General features: G+C 37.0%; 1 protein-coding gene across 1 annotated transcript; it reads right to left on the bottom strand.

Moving 5' to 3' along the window:
- Positions 1-446: 446 nt before the first annotated feature.
- LOC306861866 (scavenger receptor cysteine-rich type 1 protein M130-like) lies at positions 447-9,593 on the bottom strand (the record flags this gene model as incomplete). Its single annotated transcript, XM_079404353.1, has 18 exons — positions 447-635; positions 784-846; positions 1,011-1,073; positions 1,186-1,248; positions 1,366-1,443; positions 1,568-1,624; positions 1,802-1,861; positions 2,356-2,439; positions 2,538-2,762; positions 2,859-3,173; positions 3,262-3,339; positions 3,469-3,768; positions 6,213-6,530; positions 6,622-6,702; positions 6,816-7,130; positions 7,255-7,566; positions 9,085-9,399; positions 9,542-9,593. 18 exons carry the CDS (start codon positions 9,591-9,593, stop codon positions 577-579), a joined length of 2,838 nt encoding a protein of 945 aa, XP_079260479.1. The 3' UTR covers positions 447-576.
- Positions 9,594-19,402: the final 9,809 nt, after the last annotated feature.

Genomic DNA, 19,402 nt, shown 5'->3' with positions numbered 1-19,402 from the left:
ATATATTGTTTAATTATAAAGTGCTTCATATGGTTTATGGAGAAGAAATATGCATTTTAAATGTGTTACAGGTGTTACATGTTGTTGAATTACACATATAACAAAACACTTCTAAAGCCTGATAAATGATGCATATAAAAGTAAAACGCCCAGTAGATAAGCAATATGCATATTTAATTATTGGTTAAAAACACATCTGATCACATAAGATAATATTTGATACACACTTTTGTGTGTTTCTGTTGTAGAAGTTAGGCTACTTAATGCATCCAAAATAAATGCAAAGATCAGCATTTATCAACTCTCAAAACTCCAGTACTTGCTGTGGTGCTGCATGTTGAGGGCTGTTTAATCACTGATGCTCATATAGGCTTATATTTAGGATGTCTTTGATTGTCAACATGGTTGTGTTTTGTTGTGGAATGTCTTACTGAAATACACAATTTGGTCTGAAATGTTTTTATTGATATTAACAAGGCCAAAAAAAAAACAATACAAAACATCTCACAAAGACAAACTCAAACTCAATTTTAATACAAAAATATAACCTGAGATCTGACATCAATAACATATCACTCAAACTTTGTTCAGATTTATTGAAGCGCTTCTTTGTTTGTCCTCCACATCATCATAATCTGTTATTAAAAACAAAATCTTAAAACCATGTCAAATATTATCATTAGAATAATATTTTAAAAGTCTAAAAAATGGAAAACTATTTAAAAGATTAAAATATAAATAAAGATGTTAATATAATGAGAACAAAGGGTTATAGTAACGTACCCAACAGGTTTCTCACATCTTCACTGACCCTCATCACATCATCATACTCCTCCTGAACTCTCTCTGATCAAGAATGAAAACATCATATTTATAAAACAATATCTCATTTGAAAGATCCATTTTCCCTTGATTACACAGGACACATGTCTGATACTCATGTAAATATCCAAATGGGGATTAAAAAAGAAGAAAGAAAGAAAAGGAAAATGTAGTTCTGTGCATCTCACCTGTTTCACCTTGAGATCTCAGTCTATTAATGATGACATCATCATAATTCTCTGGTGTGTTCACTACACATAAAAATTTATCAAAATTGAATAAGCCAAATAACTGTAATGTAATGTAATTTGTAATGATCTTGATTTAAAGGAATATATATAAAAAAATACAAAACTAAAACACCTTTTTTGATCTCAGAGTTCAGTTCGCTCGTCATGACATCATCATAGCTCTCAGGTGTTTCTTCTGTAAATTCACACATTCATTACGTTCAGAACAAATCTGAAATATCTACCTTAAATATACTGTAATATTTCAATTTAAAATTGTGTTCTATGCTGTTGTAGAGTAAGAGAGAGACACCTGTCTCACGATCTGCTTTCAGTCCATCAGTGATGACATCATCATAGTATCCCGGATTGATTTCCTTCAGCATCTCTTCTGCATCAACACACAATATGTTTGGATACAAAAGCCAAAATATGTTCTTATTGCAGATCATGAGACTGAAAATGTATTAATAATTTGATAATGAATCATGTGATCAATTAAAAAGGTCACTGACCTTTTAGGCCACTGCCGTTGGTGACATCATCATAATATGCAGTCTTGAACTCTTTTGCTAAAAAAAGGAGAGCAGACTTTTAATATATAATTGAGTAACAGTATTTGAATAGTATCAAGTCATTAATCAAATATATAACAGAATTTATTTATTTATTTGTTTATTTATTTAGGTGAATTCTTTAAAATGGATTTGAGTGGAATGTGACATAAATATGCCCTTCATCTCTCTAACCTGAGAGAAGCTCATCCGCATCTTCATACCCAGAATGCAGTTCTTCAGAGATGAGACTCCCTGTTAAAGCAGAGCAGTCAGAAACATGTTTATCATTAAAAACAGACTGGATCCTCATTTCCTCTGGATCATAAAGAACATAACACAGCACAAATATTAATTATTCACATTTAAAAGCATTATAGGCAGAAATCCTTTTTTGTTGGGCCTATTAACAAACACACAAGTATCCTCACATGAACCCATTCCTAACTGCCTTCCAGAAATACACACACACACACACACACTATCACACACACACCTGCACTTACACTTAAAAACATGAACATCTCCTTATGATAATCTAAAAATACACACAGGAAGAGACACTCACTGACACACACACACACACACACACACACATATATAAACATGCACCTGCAGCTCTGTGGTTTTCTGTCAGGAATTCTGTGGTTTGAAGCAGGAGGTTTAACAGGACTAATAATAGATGAACATCAGCTGTCTGACAGACTCTTATTAATGGTATTAAATGAGCTTGATGGCTCATGGCTCACCCCTCTGAGTGAAGTGATTGTGTCTGTGCTGAATCTCCTCATAAACGGCCTCAGTCGTCGTCCTGTGTCTCCTCTTAGAGAGAGCTGTGAGTGTAGACAGACAAACCTGCTGTCAGTTCACAACACATGACTGATCACACACTGAATAAGACACAATATGACAGTCTCTGGATCTCTCCTACCTCTCCTCATCACTCTGTTCTGCTGAATCAGTATAAGCAGTGGCACTAAGAGCAGTAAGAGCACAACTCCCAGTACAATCACAAACACTGGGGGGACGGAGAGAGATGCTGCTGGAGGAGTTTGTGAAGGAGAGACTGATGTTGAGCGCACTGAAGAAGAAACTGGAGGAGAAACTGGAGGAGAAGCTGATGTTGTTGTGGCAGGAGTAGTGGACACTGACAAATCTGGAAAAACAGAAACAAACACATTTAAATTCACGATTGTCTTGAATACATAAAAAGATCATCAAATTAATAATATTCCTCAGTGTTTGCTGTGACCTGCACAGGTGAGTCCAGCGTGCTCTTTGCGGGAGCAGTCAGTGTGGTTTTTCAGGGAGAGAGGACAGTCCCACAGGTGAATCTCATTCCCTCTGCACTCGACTCTGTTCAGCCACACAACACCTTCACCAGCACCAAAGACTGAATTCCCATCAGCCCTCAGTGCTGCTCCACAACCCAGCTGCCTGCAGACCACCTGAGCATCGCTGATGTCCCACTGATCATCACAGACTGAGCCCCACACAGTGTTATGATACACCTCCAGCCTCCCAGAGCACCGGCCCTCCCCTCCACTCAGTCTGAGAGGAATATGATCTGAAACAAACACATCAATCAGCAACATTCACAACAAGTTTAAAGTTGTGATAATAATAAAAAATAAATTAAATCATAATAAACTTACTTGAACACTGTCTCTTGTATGGAGCTGGTGAGGTAGAACATGTCAGAAGACTCTGAGGAGACTCTCGTGTCTGATCCTCTGAGATTAAAACGTTAACATTTAATTTACCACTGAATGCCACAAAATAATTAAAAGACAGAAAAATAATAATATTTAAACAAACAAAACCATTTCTAACCATCTTAAATGAGTTAAATATCATCTCACTTGAGCAGGTGATTTTGGCCACTTCATCTCTACTGCAGTCATTCAGTCCCCAGGGTGAAGATGGACACTGCCATAAAGTGGAATCATGTCGTCGACAATCAAGTTTATCAAGCCAATTATGAGTCTTCAGTCCCTCTGAATTACTGGGTTCACTGCCAGATCTTCCACAGTTCAGCTCTTGACAGATCAGACTCGCTGTGTCTCTGTCCATCTTGTTGTAACACACATTTCCCCAGGATCCTTTGTAGAAAACCTCCACATTCCCTTCACAGCCCTCAGTTAACCTGATCTCTTTAAACTCTGGAAAAGGATGAGAATCAACCTCAACTCACAGAATGACAGCGTTTTAATTAGGGATGGGAATTATACATCAGTTAATGATTCTGATTAATCCTAACAATTACAGTTCATTAATATTTCCATAATTTTTTTGGCAGCGGCTAATAAGTGTAAATAGTGACAGATGCTTACACTAAGTGCAAATATCAATTAGATTATATTTACACTAAGTGCAAATAGCGATGGATTCTGTTTACACTGTTAAAACAGCAGGATTTTCTGCTATTTATACTACTTATTGCAAATAGTGGCGATTATCTGCACCTCAGTATTGTAGTAAATTATAAAACAGTAACTTACGCAATAATAACGTATTGAGTGTAAATTGCCCGTATTGACCCGAATATAAGACGATGGCTGTATCCGAAATCGCCCCCTATACCCTCATTGATTCACTATTCCCTACATTAGTCCACTATAAAGTCCACTTGAAGGAGTGAATGAAAACGAGTGAGTGAATTCGGACACTGAGTGCTCCGGACTGCCGTTTTTGCATATTATGTATATTACATTATTATGCACATTATGTATAAACCCTAATAGTCAATTTACAAAACATTTTGTACCTGTGTTGCATTACGCCGTGGACGAGCGCTTCTATAATCAATGAATGGATGATTCAGCTGCGGGCGCCATCTTCTGGCGAGACGCGGGAATTCATTCAGCGCGCGACTCTCGCAGTGCATTCTGGGCATTCTCGAGCCGTTGAGTGCATATGGTTGAGTGTGGCTGTGTCCAAATTCAGGGTCTGCATCCTCCTTAGGATCCTTCCTACCCGGTTGAAGGAGGAGGGATCCTCCGACGTCCGCAAAACCCGGAAGTCGGTGTTTGTGAATTTGGACAGCCTACCCTTCTTTCAGTTCCCTCCCTTACCCGTTGCTCATATCCTGTCGCCTAGCAACCGTGACAGCGCCAAGCAAGAAGCGGGAAAATGGACAAACAAAGAGTTATTCTCCTCATTTTAATTATTTTGGAAGAAATAAAGCAATTAAATAAATTAAATACTTTCTTTGCTCGTTGTCGGAGAGTTTTTTATATCAGACTACAAGACAGTCACATCCAGGTAAGCCATTATAGCCTATTTTTATTTGTTTTAAGTATTCTACTAATTTCAACTACAAATTCATTGAGCCGAAGCATAAACTTTAGCTTGTTTTGTCAGAGAAACTCCTCTCCCACTCCGCTACCGCTCGCTTCGTTCGCCATTACGCTCTGCCGAAAAGAATTATGGGATAGGTAGGACGGGAAAGGATCCACCACACCCATCCTTCCAATTCGGGGAAAAGGAGGACGTATTTGTGGGCCGCATTTGAAGGATCCTACGAATTTGGACAGCCTTCGTCGCGGCGCTGTGACGTAACATCCTTCAAATGAGTACTCCGAAGGATGCAGACCCTGAATTTGGACACAGCCATAGACTATGGTTGAGTGTACATCGGTTGAACTCGTGTTTGCGGTGCATTGTGGGATTGAATGAGTGCACTCGAGAACATCCACTATGGTTTCGGACACCACCTTATTAGGACAATAAAGCCCTCCCTACACCTACCCTAACCCTACCCGATACTTTATTTTCAACTTTTTGATTATTTCCTTTATTTTTATTGAAGATAAATGCCTTTCCGGTGTGGTATGCGATTTTAAAAGGGAGGGAAAAAGTTTGGCAAAAGGCGGATTCGAACTCGGGTCAATCGCATCAAAAAGCATGCGCTTTACCATCTATCAAACTACGGAAGCGTATTGCATTCACTTGAGGAAAAAAAATCTACTCTGTTTTTCTGAATTAACGAGTTAATTATCTCAGAATTACGAGATAATTTTTAATGAAAAAAAAAGTTTTTGCTCTGTTTTTCTGAATTAATGACTTAATTATCTCAGATTAATTAATTAATTCAGAAAAACAGAGCAAAAACTTTTTTTTTCTTTAAAATTATCTCGTAATTCTGATATTATTAAGTCATCTACATCAAACTGATGCTCAACAAACATCTTTTTTTAGTGTTGACTATCTCAATCACATGTTGGTGGGAGTTAGTTTAAATAGTCTTTGCCAAAATTTATATAAATTCTTATATTAAAACAACACTGAACAAACAAACAAAAATAATTAATTCATTAATATATAAAATACTAATACTGACCAAATGCAAAATGCATATATTTAGCTGCATATTTCATATGAACATCCAGTCTGTAACTGATTTAATTCTCAAAGTTAGCTGCAAACTGTGTGTCTGTGATTCACTAAAAAGAACTGACTGATTAGAGATTAGTTTGGGAATCGGGCTACATTGGTCAGCTGTGTTTTGTGCTGTAGATTCAGTAGTGTTATGTTGAGGTGTGGACAAGTGAGTAGTTTAGAAAACTTTAGTTTAGATAAAATCATTATTTACATTATTGTTTACCTGAGCACACGACTCCTACATCCTCCTTGTGTATGCAGTCATGTGTTCCCCGGCCTGAAGAAGAGCAGCTCCACAGGGACGTCTCATTCCCCTCACACTCCACATCATCCAGCCATATGGGTCCAGAACCAGGACCAAACCAGGCTGGTACCTGCTGGTTACTGAGGGCCACTCCACACTGCAGCTGTCTGCACACCACATGGGCATCTTTAATATCCCAGGAGTCATCACACACTGTCCCCCATGAGCCGCTGTGAAAAACCTCCAGCCTCCCTGCACAGTCTCCCCCAGAACCCACCAGCCTGATGGACCCGCGACCTGATACTCAGAGAAAGAAAAACAGTGATTGTACATGCACATTTTATATCACTAGTAACTAAAGAATCTGCCCAGATGTTGATTTTCTCACCAAAGTTCTCTGACAGCTGTTGTGTGGAGCTGCAGTTGAGAGTTTGTGTTGTGCTGCAGTTCCTCAGATGAGCTTCACTCTCTGGAGAGAGTTTTTATTTGTTATTGAATATTTATCTAAAATATACTACATTTGTTAAAATGTGTAGTTTTAGTCTGAAACCCATGACCTCAGTGTGGTGTGAATGTGCTCACCAGAGCAGATGACTCCAACATCTCGTCTATGAGAACATTCAGCTCGACTCCATGAAGAGATGGAACATTCTGAGAGTTTTGTTTCATTCCCGTCACAATCAAACACATCAGACCAGATTTCACCACTTCCCTCTCCAAACCAGTCTGATCCCACAACAGACACAGCAATCCCACAATTCAGCTGTCTGCAGAGGACACTGGCAGCCCTCATATCCCAGCATGCATCACACACTGTGCCCCACTCATTGAGGAACTGAAGCTCCACTCTTCCAGAACAAGAGTCTGAACCATTTACCAGTTTGAGATCAGTGTAACCTGGACAAACAACTGACAGCTCTTTTAAACAGTATGAAACTAGTGTCAAGATAACTGAGCAATACAACAGCAGTGTATCACATATGTAATTTATCTAAAGAGATGTCAAATGTTAATACTCAACCTGAACAGATCACTCCCACATCATCATCATGGGAACAGTTCTGTATCTGTGAAGATGATCGTGAACAGTCGTGTATCTGAGATTCATTTCCTCTGCACTGAATCTCCTCTGACCAAACACGACCTTTCCCTTTGTCAAAAGCAGCTGCTCCCAGCACCTGTACAGGAGCCCCACAGTCCAGCTCTCTACACACAACCTCTGCATCCTGCTGGTCAAAGGCAGCGTCACACACTGAACCCCATCCTTCTGTACCAAACATCTCCACTCTACCAGAGCACAGGTGAGACCCGTCCACAAGTCGAAGTCCTTTTTCTGAGTTGTTGAAATATAAGAACAGATTATTAATTAAACATATCAGCTGGAGGACTAGAGAAAACTGTCATTAAATTTTGACATTTTTTATTTAATTAATTCACTTAATCTGCACTAATTGTATATGTAAGGTGATCCGGAGGGAACATGTTCGGTTCACTTAGTTTTGTCCAGGCCACGAGATCATTTTGTCGAGGTAACAACATCCTTATGTCGTGGCTTCAAGATCCTGTTATTTAGGCTAATTATTATATTAACTATAGGCTACAGACCCATGTGTGTGATGTAGACAGCATTTGAAAGAAGTTTATCATGAATAAATGTTACATAAAGTAATAAAGTACATAAAATAAAAAAGTCCTACAAGAAAACATTTTTATCCATCCCACAGTCTTGTAAGTCCATTAACTGATCGTCTTTTTCCCATAATATTTGTCGATTATTATTATTATTATTATTATTATTGTAGCCTATTACGTATTTGATTTATTTTCCCTTCATTTCGATCTATTTACTTTACATTCTGAACAGTTTTGTAAATAATATCTTACTGTAAATGTCTGACATACCATGCTATATGACTCGTGGGAATTTGTAATGAAGTGCAGTTTAAAGGTTGAATTTAATATATTTCATTTTATTTCAGCTAATTAATAGACTATAATTAAATTGTTGTTGATGAATGAATCATTCTCGTAGTTTAATTTGTAAATGAAAACACAACACGCTCATTTATAATCACAGATGGGCATAAATACAATCATAAAGTCAAAACTTTATTGGTATAATTGTCAGGCGTTTACAGTATTTGTAAAATATAAAGTAGCATAATAATACTAGCAATTATACAGAACGTTAATTTTGTAGAATCATACATGAACTGAAAGGGGAAATAAGCATATATAACTATAAATATAAAAATATAGCCCTAACCAGTTAATATAATAATATTATTATATTAGGCTACAGTTATATAATAACAATAAAATACAAATATTAAATAAAAAGACACGATCAGTTAACAGATTAACAAGACTGTGGGATGGATAAAAATGTTTGATCAATCTCTGATAATCCCAGGTTGCTATGGTCACGCGGGTTGTTTATGCATTAAACTCGTAAATATAAGGATGTCGTTAATCTCGACAAAATAATCTCGTGGCTACGACTAAACTAAGTGAAACATGTCCCCTCCCGCTCACCGTAGATATGTAATTTGATTTTACATCCGTAATTTTATAATCTTTATTAAATAAACAACGTAAATAAGATTGTAAAATCAGACTATCTGAATATACAAAAGACTTGACATATTTAATAGTGATTCTCTTCATCATAGTTTATTGTAAAATAACAAGGAATTAGGATTAATATATTATTATGAACAAAACAATTAAACAGACTGCCTGTTTCATAAGATTGATAATGATGTTTGTAAACACCAGCATAAATTATTGTTTGAGTGAGAATTATGAAAGAGAGAGATGAAATAACAGTCTGAGGTTTGGAGCAGTTTACCTGAACAGACGACACCAGCATCTTCTTTATGATTACAGTACTGTGCATACTGGCTGTCTGACCGGCAGTCTTTCAGTGCAGTCTCTGATCCACTACAGTATAAATAACCCATTGAAATTGGTCCTGATCCTTCTCCAAAGTGAGCATCATATGTTGGTTTTACAGCCGTCCCACAGTCCAGCTCTCTACACACCACTGCAGCATCAGTAATATCCCAGTAACGATGACACACTGTTCCCCAACGACTATCATTATAAACCTCCACTCGACCAGCACAGGGATTATTGCCATTCACCAACCTCACACTCACACTGTCTACACATGAGAGAGAGAGAGAGAGAGAGACAATTAATAATTAATTAAACATACTGTAATATGTAGTAAAGTGTAACATTATATGTAAATTATTTCAGCTTATTTTAAATAGATTACCTATTGACCCTCAGTATATACCTACCAGAGGTGATGAGTTTTACCATATAACACAGAAACATCAGACAGCTCTTCATCTTCTCCTTCAGCTCGACACACACTGTTTCATCAACTCAGAGAACAGCACAAGTTTCTCCTCTGCTCCTCAAACACACTGAAGAAACTGGCTCCTGTCAGCCCCCTAAAGAGAGAGAGAGACTCACAGCTGCCAATGACACTCACTGTTACCTTATTAGACACAACAGAGGAAATCATCAAACACAATCAGTGACAAATCAGAAAGCAGCATTTTGATTTTCTCCATATATATCAATAAAGTGTCAGGCTGATGAGCGGGACTCCTCCTCCAGCGTGAAGAGACACTTCACTGAGGACAGACTCGTGTCAGTCAGAAGTCAGTGTGGAGATAAAGTCACACTAAACTTAAAGCAGATTGATACAGAAACACTGCAGTTTATATTCAGCATCAAACCTGAACCTGAACACAGCAGAAACAAGCTCTGATCACTGACTGCTCACTTCAGACACTTACTAAAACTTTACTTCACACAGAAAGAAAGTTGATATTTACTATAAATATATACATTTTAATAAGCTGAACATTTAAAGTTATTTTGGGGATAATGTGCTTAACATTAAGGGAATTTTACTACAATGTTATGATATTCTAATAAGAGCACAATTAACTTTCTTTTTACTTTAATAAAGTTATAAAATGAATTGGACTGTTTGTGTACAACAAATAGAGAGCTATTCAGACAAGATTTATAAATAAACATTGGTTTCTATTCCAGAGATATTCATCTGATAGGCCTATTATATCAAAGACATTTCTATCTGTAGATGTGTTTAATACTGCATTGTGTAATTCATCCAGCAGATGGCAGCAGAGCACTTATTGTAAAGAGGAGCAGACAAGAGTCTTATACTTGTGTCTCCACATGAGGGAGATTCTCACTGTTCAATATTTTTCTGGACAGAAACTGTTCATTTCTTTGTTTACAGATGCATTATAGCAACATATATATATATATATATTCATGTAGAGCTCATTTCACAGCACATCATTTTATTCTTTGTCTGCTTCTATAATATATTATAATTAATACACAGCGTGACAGAATGACGTAAATACACTAGCAGAGATTTCTCGTATTTTTATTTGGTTCTCATAATAATCATTTATACAGAAAAAAAACTCTTATTTTCCAACTCTTGATATTTTAGATATCTTGAGAGAGAATTAACAGAATTGAAATTAAATTAATTTTGTTTTAATGATATTTAATGGGCCTTAATTTTGAAAGAATTTTAAAACATTAATCTGTGTTAAATTTAAATTACCAGTGTACCTATACATTTTTAGTACAATCCATTTTTTTTTTTTAAATTATAATGAAGTTTAGAAGAAAAATACACACAGTATATATTATAATTTTTAAACACTTTCAAAATACATAAAAAAAATAATTTTGGAAAACACACTTCAGCTGAAATGAAAGTCCATTATTTTACATGTGCTTTAGTATATTAATCAATACATTAACATAACTACCTCTTTAAAGAATGACAAACATTTAATTTTTTTATTTAAATTTTGATTTAAAATGTACGTTTAAGTAAAACTTAATTGCACAATATTACAAAGCACATGTTTGAGTGCACTTAAAGTGTGTTAAGAAACATAAAGTGAGTACTCAGTTTAGATATACTTAAGTGCCCTTTAATTTGATGTATAATAAGTGTACATTAAGCACACTTCTACCTGCCGTCAAGGACAGAAGGGATATAAACTTCTAAACATACCTGCTTTAGCATCTGTCCTGTGGGGAAGGGTCTCAGGTGTGTATCAGTCTATCTTCACTGTCCCCAGTAAGAAATTTGAGTCATATGGTCTCCATTTCACTTCAGTTATGAGCCGACTCAACACCATCTTCAAGAGTTCAGTTCATGACGGATCAGTGATGCGCAAACTACTAAATTACTAATGGAATTTAAATCTGAACATTTTTAGGATTTTGAACAGTTAGCAACACATTTTATAAACATTTCTTCAGAAGTATTTAATATTTATATTATATTTTTGTTACTAATTGTCCCGTGTCAGTTCTGTTCTGCTTTTGGTAAGCCTCTGATTAGCTCACACTTCTGTTCCTTTGATTACTCCCTGCAAGCATATATTACAGTTTCTTTAGTTTTTGGTCTTGTGTTGATGTTATGATGATGTTTTATGGTTGTGCCAATGTGTTTTTTTAGTTCCAGAGTTCATTAAAATTCCTTTGTTTCTATTTCATCTGGTCGTTTGGGTTATATGCAGTTACCTTTAAACTAATACACATAAAAGAAGAATATTTAATGCAGTTCTGTGTAACTCGTCCAGTGCTGTCCATTAATGAAGAGATCATCATTGTTTAGTGTGATCATTGTTCTCACACACATTATAAGCTCTTAAAGGTAACATTAAACAGATAAAGTTACATTTTTGTCTGTACAGCCCTTAAAGGAACAGTGTGAAAAATAAATAAAAAGCAAAAATATATTGTAGAAATAGATTATATAATAACAGACCTGCAGAATCATCATCACACACTGTTCCTCACTGACATCATGATGAACCTCCACTCAGCAGCACATATACTGCCATCCACCAAACTCACTTTGACTGTACACAAGTACAAATAGTTTCTAAATCCATATATTCATATGATATATTCATGATATATTTTATTTCCTGATTGAGCAACACCTATTTCAGACTCTTCAAGACTGAGAAACTTTTATGGCGTTTTACTGAATTAGTTTCCATAGGAGTAAAATGTATTTTATGTCATTATTAATTTAACCAACGGTTAACTCAAGTGCTTCAAATTGCATACTGTTAACAAAATCAATGTTGAAACATTTGCAGTTATCCTACTGTACTAATAAAACAATATTACAACACAACATAATTACATAAGCACAGTGAATAACTGCACACAGTGCATACATTACAAAGCATATCTTTATTCAGATTTCAGAATGAATACTTTGATATTTGTAATACATGTTGAGATGTCTCGTTCAAATATTCACTTCTACAATGAATATGAATGTATTTTTTTAATAAGAAGGAGAAATTACCAACATTAAGCAACCATTTACAGGCTTAAGACATCTGCATTGTAAGAAAGTATAGTTGTAACGTTTCCATCCTTTAAAGGAATCCAGGGATAACCAAAAAGTTATTTTAATAAGAAACACGATCTCAAAACAAAGGTTACACTTCATGACAGGACAAAGACTCAAGGGAAACTGAGGACTTTAAAAGGAACCGGAACAAACGAGTAAACGAGATAATTAATTGGAACACAGGTGAAAAGACTAAAAGATGATTAACAAATAACAGGAAACAAGAACAGGAAGAACCAAATAAGGGCAAAAGGGAACTAAACAGAAACAGACAAGTAACAATAGTGAGGTTTCAGATATAAATATTCTGACTTGTTAGGTGCGTTTTAGAATTTCGTTTTTTTTAACTGATTACATTTGATTACTTTTCTAAATTTCTAATGTTTTCAACTGTTAATCATTTTCAAACATGTAAACCAGACAGGGTTAACCTTACAGTAGAACTCAACACTAATATCTGTCAGACTTTCGAAATCCTTCATCACTTGAATTAAGATTATAATATTTTAATTTTAAACGAGACATTGGATGCAAAATATCTTCATTTATATATAAATGTATATATAGCAGTATGTGGACACAACCCTACAATGATAAAAATTCACTCCTTTTTTTTAATCCCCAAAAACCTAAACCGTCTCAATTATCAAGCCATTTTGATTTTGGAGTGAAAAACTAGTGCTCTCTTCCACCTTCAATACCACGACTGAGGTGAGACCCTTGAGCAAGGCACCAAACCCCCAACTGCTCCCCGTGTGTATAAAGGGCATAAATGGCTGCCCACTGCTCCGGGTGTGTGTTCACGGTGTGTGTGTGCACTTGGATGGGTTAAATGCAGAGTACAAATTCTGTGTATGGGTCACCATACTTGGCCACACGTCACTTCACTTCACTTTTACTAAATTTGTTTATGTCTGGCTACGCAACTCATTTTACTCCAGACTGTTTTCTGAATGACGGACAATTCAAGGCAGGTTTTGTTAAAAAGTTACAATTCAAGGATGGATCAGAACCCATTGTTCACGATCCAGTCAGGTCGGCAGTCTTACCCATGATTGCGGTTTTGAGTAATGAACCAGGCTGGGAGTTTTTAAAAGCCTCAGGAATCTTTTGCAGGTGTTTACAGTTAATTAGTTGATTCAGATGATTAGGTTAATAGCTCGTTTAGAGAACCTTTTCATGATATGCAAATTTTTTGAGAAAGGAATTTTGGGTTTTCATGAGCTGTATGCCAAAATCATCAATATTAAAACAATAAAAGGCTTGAACTACTTCAGTTGTGTTGTAATGAATCTAAAATATATGAAAGTCTAATGTTTATCAGTACATTACAGAAAATAATGAACTTTATCACAATATGCTAATTTTTTGAGAAGGACCTGTACATACACCCATATAGGAAATATAAGAGTTATCGGATAAGCATGTTATAAACTTCTGAAAAATTGCTGTTTCATATTTTAGAGCAGTCACTGCAATTTATGAAAGAAATCAGTTAAATCTGTATGTGGGAGTGTGTGTGAAAGAAATCAGATGTAACACCCTTTGTAATCATTAACATTTTCATAAGTAACTGTAATTTAATTACAGTTTTTTTTCTTAGTAACTGTAACTAATTACAATTACTTTTATTTTGTAATTAAATTACGTAATTCCGTTACATATAACTAGTTACTCCCCAACACTGGATGTAATAATGAACATAGCAGTCATCATTTACTCCCAACATCTGAGCCGCTGAAGATGCAGAGGATTAACTTTACTTTCGTTTTGAAGGGAATGCGCCGATCTGCCTAAATGCATCCATGTTCGTACGAATCATTCGTGATCCAGCTTCATCTACAAAAGAAGTGAGCATAAGGGTTTTTTTATGAATCTTTGCAAATCACCTTTCCTAATAACATGCTAGTTAGCCAGTTTCGCGGCTAAAGTAAACCGTACCGCTCGTCACTCCACAGAAGATAGGGGCGGGGCAAGCAGAGCTCATTAGCATTTAAAGCAACATGGACTAGAATGGCTTGCTGAAAACAGAGCTGATTTTGACTGGGTAAAAAGGTGCTTTTTACACTACCATTGAGAAATTTTAACCAAAGTATGTTGTAGACTTTTCATTGAGACCCTAAAAAATAATATCAACTTGTGGAAAATGGGCATCTGATGACCCTTTTAATACAAAAAAGTGAGAAACACAAAAACCTGAGATTTGACATCCATAACAATATCACTCAAAGCTTTTAAGAGTTCAAATTTTTTGAGCTGAGTCAGCTGTAATCATTAGGCCATCTTCTTTGTTGGACTCCTCCTCCACATCATCATAATCTGTTATTAAAATCAAATCATGTCAAATGTGGATGAATATATATTTTTTAAATTTTAAATTTTAAAGATTATTAAAATATAAATAAAGATAACATAATGAGAACAACAGGGTTATAGTAACTTACCCAACAGGTTTCTCACATCTTCACTGACCCTCATCACATCATCATACTCCTCCTGAACTCTCTCTGATCAAGAATGACATAAAAACATGTCTTATTAGTTTATAAAACTCTTTATTCTGCATTAGCCTATATGAGTGGCTTTGGAATATAAATCGCAACACGTTTCAGATGAAAAAAACGCGACTTTTATTTCTGAAAATATCACATTTAGGAGGTTTATAACGAGTGGTTCCCTGCATTATTACAGCAAAACGCGTGATTACAGTCTACTGAGCCGCTGCAATGGAGCAGCTCTAATGCTGTTAATTCACAGACTCTCCTCTTTCTCGTTTGGCTCTCAGCGAAGGCGGTCACATTTTTATCTCCCTGTCCTCCCCTTACCTTCCCTTCCCTGCTTTACTCTCTCGTCTCGTCTATTGTCTATTTTCTAATACTTGAGAGACTCTCTCTGCACTGCTCTCCAAACTGAAAAATGGATTTGATCAACTGGTCTCTCAATGCAATTGACACAATTTTCTCGACGAGAAGTTTAGGTTCGGGGGAACCTGATTGTACCAACGGAACTTTTGCAGCTGGATATACGATGGACGCATGGGAAAGGTGGCGGATCGTGTGTCTGGCGGCTCTTTCCGTGGAGGACATTGAAGATATCTACCTATTCGGATCCATGATAACATGTCTTCTGCTGATTGGATTAGGCTTTGCCCTGGGTTATCGTAAAATTCAGGAAACGGGTACAGGGGTCAAAAGCCTCACTAGGCTGCCCGTTATGATTGAAGCAGTAGGCAGAGCGGTCAGCTCTGAGACTGAGACTATTAACCGCAATATGGAGTCTATCACGGAGAAGCTTTAGGATTTGAAAAGAAAAATTGTTGGATTTGTAGACCAGAATGGACAAAGAGAGGTGCCGTGAAAATTGGAATACGGCTACTCGCACCAAGACTAATCTTATCTTCTTTCGGCTCTCTCAAAACAGCACGGCTTCAGACAAGGTCGTGTTGGGAAACAACGCGGGAAGAGCACTGCAGTGTGACGCTCTTGCATTCCTTCTTCCCTTCCACAGACAACTGCGGATTGTTGACTCTGTCTGGCTCCCGATCAAGGCTGTCTCCATAGCAACGTGCTGTGTCGCTATCACATTCTGCGGACTGAGACAATTGATTTGCTCCACAGGCACATACGAATGTGACGAGTCGGCTGCCTCCCCCCTTATCATCATCACCACCCCGTCCCGTATTCGCCGCCCTTCACCAAGCTCCCGACGGGAGTGGGTGTGTGAGAGAGGAGGGGCGCTGAAACAGCCAGGGCTGGCGGCGTGTGATGAGGCGCACCTGATGTGAATAGAGCCTCATCACCGCCGCCGTTTAAATGCCGAGCGCGCCTCTCCTCTCCTCCTCTTCCCCGTGCATGCACGCTGGTGTCCTCGTGGGGCCAGGAAGGGCACGTCGAGTAGGAAGACGGCCACACCTGTTACGGCTGACGGGCCAGGATGCCGGGCCGTTTAATCCCCCAGAAGCTCCGGGGGCCAAGGAGTAGGACGAAGCCGTTCGAGAGAATCATTCCCTCTCACTCGCAAGAAGCCGTGGAGCCCGCACGGGGACGGAGGAACAACGGGGACAGCCTCCCAGCCACCTAAGGGGTAAGTGACATTCTCTCTATTTGTCATTTTACCCTGTGGTTGGTTGAGGCTGTCGACTGATACCCGGTTTCTCTGTCCCGGTTCCGGCGCGTTGCGAGAGGGAGAGTTGCCCGGAGAGGAATTCCTGCCCCGCCCACTCCGACCCACTCCGGATGTCGCTTGGGGGGGGGGGATGTGACGAGTCGGCTGCCTCCCCCCTTATCATCATCACCACCCCGTCCCGTATTCGCTGCCAGGCTCACCAGGCTCCCGACGGGAGTGTCTGTCGTTTGCTCCTCCCGCCACAACATACACATACGCACATACCGACTGGCGCCGAGAATGGCTGCAGGACCGGATAGCTGCTTGCCGGAACTGGATTACTCCCCTGTTGCAGTCGTGTGACTATGTTGTTGATTATGTGCTTTTTGTTGCTGGGGTGTTTTTTCTGTTCTCACACTGTACTCTCATAAGAATATAGTCTGTGAATTATTTTTTTTCTCCCCCCTCTCCTCATGCCAAGCTGTATCTCTTCCTATAATACCTACATTTCACTGCTGGTTATACTCTGTATGATTATATATGTGACAAATAAAATTACTTACTTACTTGTCTGAATAATTTTTGGTTGATTGTAATCCATTATATACCTTTCTATCAAAGTTATCTTGCATTATCAAGCTAAATTTGTTCTGACACAGTTTAACTCTGAGTTCGTCATATTTTATTACCATTTTCTAAACTATAGCGAATAAACTGTGGTAATGTGAGAAATGTTGAAGGTGTCTGAATAAATTTAGGTTTGACTGTATCTATTTGATAAAGGAAGTTAACCAACTAACATTATACATACTCTTTTGGTTTCTGTACCCAATATTTAAAAATTTACAAATGCAATGAAAATATCGGTATCAGTACCCGGTATCGGCAAGTACCAAAAATAAAAGTTTCGGTATCGGGCGAGTACTGAGTAGTGGTATCGATACATCCCTAAAGAAAAGCATTTTTTTCCGGTGTACAGAAACACTGCAGCTTATATTCAGCATCAAAGCCTGAACCTGAACACAGCAGATACAAACACTAATGACTGACTGCTCACTTACTGAAACTGTTTAAATAGTTTATTTTTGCTATAGATTTATAAATTATAATAAACTGAAAATTTAAAAAAAAGTTATTTTTGAAAATATATATATATATATTTGGGGGATTTTACTTGACCATTATGTTTTAATCAAGAGCACAATAAACAGTATGTTAATACATTATAAAATGAATGGACTGAATGCGTACAACATAGCAAAGGCTATTCGGACAAGATTTGTAAATAAACATTGGTTTCTGTTCTAAAGATATCAATTTGCCATCATATCAAAGACATCTGTATAAGTGTGTTTAACACTACATTGTGTAATTCATCCAGCAGATGGCAGCAAAACATTTCTTTTTGTAAAGAGGAGCAGACAAGAGTCTTTTCCTTGTGTCACCACATGAGGGAGCTTCTCATTTTTCTGGACAGAAAATGTTAATTTATTTGTTCACATGTACATTACAGCTAAAAATATAGTTTATTTCATGTAGAGCATTTTCTCTTTTTTTGACCATTCTTTGTAAACCCTATGGGTTGTTTAGGAAAATCCCAGTAGATCAGGAGTTACTGGAATACTCAGACCAGCCAGTCTGGCACCAACAGCCATGTCACTTTCAAAGTCACTTAAAACAGCTTCCTCATTCTGATGCCCAGTTTGAACTTTAGCAGATTGTCTTGTCCATGTCTACATGCCTAAATGCATCAAGGCATGATTGGCTGATTAGATACAGTATTTTCATTAACGTGCAGTTGAAGTGGCCAGTGAGTGTTTATATTAACACAGAGGTAACAAAATGGGAACTCTGTTTAGTGGATACTTATCTTCAATCAACCAAAATGAAACCTGCAATTACATACTATTGTTTGTAAGCAATAAATAAGCTTTTATTAAGTTATTTATTTTATTAATAAAAGTTAAACTTTTATTCATTTTTTTTCATGACTGCAGGTAAGGACAATTTCCAACAAAATAATTAAAAAAATACCCAAAAGTATGAAATTGCCTTGACGTCACACAACAGGCAATTACACTTGTTTTACAGTATATTAATGGATGTGACATGAGCTGCACTGGGATTCTAATGATCTGTTATTAAGCATTATTAATTCATAATATATTGTTAAATTATAAAGTGATTCATATGGTTTATGGAGAAGAAATATGCATTTTAAATGTGTTACAGGTGTTACATGTTGTTGAATTACACATATAACAAAACACTTCTAAAGCCTGATAAATGATGCATATAAAAGTAAAACGCCCAGTAGATAAGATATATGCATATTTAATTATTGGTTAAAAACACATCTGATCACATAAGATAATATTTGATACAGACTTTTGTGTGTTTCTGTTGTAGAAGTTAGGCTACTTAATGCATCCAAAATAAATGCAAAGATCAGCATTTATCAACTCTCAAAACTCCAGTACTTGCTGTGGTGCTGCATGTTGAGGGCTGTTTAATCACTGATGCTCATTTAGGCTTATATTTAGGATGTCTTTGATTGTCAACATGGTTGTGCTTTGTTGTGGAATGTCTTACTGAAATACACATAACATTT

This window comes from Barbus barbus (assembly GCF_936440315.1).
Source record: "Barbus barbus genome assembly, chromosome: 42".
NCBI classification, from domain to species: domain Eukaryota; kingdom Metazoa; phylum Chordata; class Actinopteri; order Cypriniformes; family Cyprinidae; genus Barbus; species Barbus barbus.
The sequence above is the reverse complement of the archived record's forward strand: the minus strand, read 5'-3'. Positions and strand labels throughout refer to the sequence as shown.